Here is a 4,508-nt window from a genome sequence, read left to right on the forward strand (position 1 = left end):
AAAAAAAAAAAAAAACAAAAATCGCGTAATTGTTCTATGTTTTTTTTAAATATGTCCCCTTTCCGTTCTACCCTCCACCCAAGCCCCCTCTTCTTCTTCGTCCAATTCGCAAAAGTTCGCGCAAATTGAAAATGCTCTTGGAATGACAGTGCGTTTCGTTGCTCGTTGAAATTTGCCCGGATGCGGAGGAACGAAGGGAGGAGGGGATTGTATTGTTAAAAAAAAACAAAAAACAAAAAGAATGAAAGAAAGAAATTTGTAGAAGGACAATTTTCAATGGAATTCAATGTAGAGAACAAAGAATCGCGACCGTCTGTAGTGAAATGTAGTGGGATTTATTACAGGGTGCGAGGAAAGTCAAGGCTCAGGGTATGGGCGTGCACACACCTGAGGAAGTATCCCAATTTGGTTGCGCTGATCTGAAGGTCCTTTCCGATATGTTGGCTGACAAGCCGTTCTTCTTTGGTGACGAACCGACTACGGTAAGTTATCGAAAAAACTTATTTCACAAGAACTATGCAATTTTTATATATATATATATCAAATCGTTAAGATCGCGTCAAAGTTGTTTCCAATTCGTCATTTGTACAATAATAATAATTATTTAAATATTTAATCATTTATAACATACATATTATGTTATTTTATGTTATACCATGAAAAATTGAAATTGGAGAACATTTATATATATATTCATATGATGGTGTTTTGTATTTTCAAAATATTAACACTGTTTCGCGCGAGCTTATTTATTAAATTTTCGCATGGCACCAACGTGGAGCCACCGGCATTTACCTGATATTTTTCGCATGGCACCAACGTGGAGCCATCGGGATATCATAGTGTTAAATATACATATATAAGAATCAAACTTCCTCAAATATTATTGTGTATGGGATTGTGACACGTGATATGATGAAATATCTTTGACTATTCTCCAATTTCGGTCAAGAAACAAAAAGAAAAGTAACTAAATGATTTACATTAATTTTAATTATGTGATTATATGTATAATATATCTTTTTTTCCGTTCTTTTTGTTTGACAAAACAGTTGGACGTTGTAGCATTCGCTCACCTAGCTCAAATTCTTTACATCGACAAAGAAACGTCATACAACCTGAGGGATTACATGCAAGAAAATTGTCCCAATTTGGTTGGTCATTGCTCGCGCATGAAGGAACGATGCTTCCCCGATTGGGATGAGATTTGTTCAACCTTGGACATTAACACGCACTTGCCCAAGCCGGAGAAGGAAGAGGAGGGTGGTAAGGAGGGTAAGGAGGATGCTAAAGAATCTAAGGAATCGAAGGAGGAGAAGGAGGGTGACAAGGAGAAGGCGGATAAGGAGGAAAAAGAAATGGAAAAGGACAAGGAGGTCGATGAGAACAAAGAAAAGGAAAAGGATGGGAAATAAGCTGTGCTGGTGGTGGTTGTTGTTGGTGGTGGTGGTGGTTGGTTTGCGCGGCAGGAAGTCAAAAAAATAATCGTTTGTTCGTTCAAAAGGATTTCAATACGGCGGAGAGAATAAATAATTATGGGTGTGTTCTTTTTTCGCGAGTTAAGAAGGAGAGTAAGATCCAGAGAGAGAGAGAGAGAGAGAGAGAGTGAATGAGTGTGTGAGAGAGAGATAGAAAGAAAGAAAGGGGGAGGGGGGTGGAAGTGATGAGAGTTTCTTGTATGTTTGGGAGAGTATGAACGTGTCTCTTTTTTTCTTGGATTGTATGAGAGTTTTATGTGTATGGTGTATGCATGGGGAGAGAGAGAGAGAGAGAGAGAGAGGGGGTGTATGTGTATATGTATGTTTGTGTGTGTGCATGCATGGAATGATAGGAATGCATAAGCGTGTCTCGAAGGAACTGACGATGACGACAAAGACGACAATGATAATGGTGATGATAATTATGATTATGATGCTGACAGAGATTACTAAGAAAGAGAGAGAGAGAGAGAGAGAGAGTTTAAAAGGCTAGGAGAATAATAGAATGATAGAAGGAGAAAAAAGTTAGATATATGATAGGCAGGCAGACAGGTAGGGTGTAGGGCGTGGAAGAAGAGTGAGAGAGAAAGAAAGAGAGAGAGAAAGAGAAAAAGAGAGAATAAAGAAAATGTTTAATGATCAACCAGTGCTCTCTACTTATATGCGTATATAAGATTATTATAATTATTATTATAATTATTATTATTATTATTATTATTATTATTATTATTATTAATATTAATAGAATCATGTATAATGTTAATACTTCGTTTATTATTACGCGATTCGATCGCATCAACGCCGTTGTGTACGCCATTTCTCATCGACACACCCTATAAGGACACGCACGAAAGAGTCCCTTTCCCCCTCCCCCCCACCCACCCTCTATGTATGCTCGTGTGTATTAATGATGTATGATAGAGATAGAGAGAAAGAAAAATTAAAAAGACACAGAAAGTATGAGAGAAAGACAGAATGAATATGAATGAACGGGAGAGAAGAATAAATGAAAATTACGAATGAATATGATTGATAATAATGAAATTGAATGATTGAAACTAATGGGGGTTATAATAATAATAATAATAATAATGATAATAATATAACGCGTGTGAATGCGAATGATGTGATAACCAACCAGCAGCAGCAGCAGCGGGCGCCCGCCTATCATCTCGTGAGAGGAGGAGGAGGAGGAGGAGGAGGAGTCAAAGTAGAATTTTTCAAAGTTTTTAGGTGAACTTTTGCAATATATCGAAATGCAATAGCGCCTAACTTAACGCAGGTGTGAGACGACATCTCTTTTTATCAGTGGCCAAAATGCAATCAACGCTAAAAAGGGAGGGAGGGAATTAGGGAGGGGGAATGGGGGGAGCGAGAAAAGAAAAAAAAACACACACACACACAACACCCCATCCACACAACACACATACATACACACACGTGTAATAATACAACGTTTGCGAGTAAGTTATCCCACGAGTTAGAGAAGAAGGGGGTTAGGAGGATGGTTTTTAAGGAAAAGAGAAAAAAAAAAAACATAAATAAATAATAATAATAATAAAAAAAGGAAAAAAAGAAAAAAAGAAAAAATAAAAAATTAAAATAAAATAAAATAAAAAGTAAACAATTATATAATAAGTATGTGTGTGCGTGAGAAGAATAAAGACATTGCTAATGAAAGAAAGTGAGGGAGAGAAAGTGAGATTAGAAAGAGATATGACGATAGACAATGTTAATAACGAGAGGTCCAAGAGTCTCCCCGCGTCCCCCCGTCGTCGTCGGAAGGGACGATTATTCCTGCGTCGAATCCCTTTTGCTGTGCGAAGTTACCTTGCGTTTCGTGCAACGTAACGTAATCTTCTTCTTCATCTAATTCTAATTCTTCTATTTCTAATTCTTTTATTTCTACATTATAATTATTTTCTTTCTACGAAATTTTATTTTATAGACTACACTTTTCTTTTAAATTTCATCTTCTTCTTCTTCTTCTTCTCTCTTTTTCTTTTTTTTTTACTTTTTTTTTTTTTTTTTAATTGATTGTCGTCTCTCTCTCTCTCTTTTTTTTTTTATTTAGCGAAAAATAGGAGGGAGAAAAATTATAAACGAAAAGAAATAAGCGGGGATATTTTCCTTTTTTTTTTCTTTTTTTACGCCAATTCTTACGACAATTCTTTTTTTTTATCTTCCCCCCACTTTTCCAACAACGCCCCCCTTCTATTTTATTTTCTTTTTCTTTGTCTTCTTTTTTTGTCCTTTTTTTCAAATGCCCCCGCCGTTCGATATAAAAATCTACGAATCGATATCATCCCACACACATATTATTATTATTATTATTATTATTATTATTATTATTATTATTATTATTATTATTATTATTATTATTATTATATGTAATATGTGTGTAATCGAATTTTACTGCCGTCTTGAAAGAACGAAAGAACAAAAACAGAAAGTCGGATTGAAAATAGAAAGTAGAGAGAGAGAGAGAGAGAGAGAGAGAGAGAGAGAGAGAAAGTGATAGAGAGAAGGGTGAAGGGGGGAAACACAAAGCTTTTTTTTTTTTCTAAAAGCAAAACCCATAAAACCAGCAGCCAACAAAAGTCGTTCGTTCGTTCGTCGAGATTTAAATCTCAGATATTGACTGAATAATAAAAAAATAATTAATTAATATTGAACTCACGCAATATTAATTGAGGAAGTAATATATATATTATAAAAAATTACAAGAAAATAACAAAATAAAAAAAAAAGGAAACAAAGAACAATTAAATTTAGAAAATAACGTTTAGATTCGAATCGTACGACGACTTTTTTTCGTTTCGCAGAGAAGAAGGACAAGATTTTTTTTTTTAACCCTTTGAGAAGAGTGTTTGAACGAGAGAAAGATAGAGAGAGAGAGAGAGAGAGAAGGGAAAGAGAGAGAGAAAGGAAGAATGATTATAATTCCGTTCATTCGTTCGATTGATCGATCGATCGATCGATCGATTCGATCCACGAGATCGAAACGTTAATAGCAAAAGAAACAAAAAA

At 35.1% G+C, this 4,508-nt stretch overlaps 1 protein-coding gene across 2 annotated transcripts in view; it reads left to right on the forward strand.

Moving 5' to 3' along the window:
• The window catches only part of LOC106791482 (failed axon connections), a 66,215-nt gene extending 63,202 nt beyond the window's left edge, over positions 1-3,013 (forward strand). Inside the window, exons 3-4 of one of the 2 annotated variants that reach the window (XM_014757128.1) lie at positions 330-482; positions 1,053-3,013. In XM_014757128.1, the coding sequence (XP_014612614.1) occupies positions 330-482; positions 1,053-1,415 (516 nt within the window). In that variant the 3' untranslated portion in view covers positions 1,416-3,013. The remainder of the gene's footprint in view (positions 1-329; positions 483-1,052) is intronic. The other variant, XM_014757129.1, reaches the window with a different exon arrangement.
• Positions 3,014-4,508: the final 1,495 nt, after the last annotated feature.

This window comes from Polistes canadensis, unplaced genomic scaffold (assembly GCF_001313835.1).
Source record: "Polistes canadensis isolate GaletaPanama2010 unplaced genomic scaffold, ASM131383v1 scaffold_312, whole genome shotgun sequence".
Classification (NCBI taxonomy): domain Eukaryota; kingdom Metazoa; phylum Arthropoda; class Insecta; order Hymenoptera; family Vespidae; genus Polistes; species Polistes canadensis.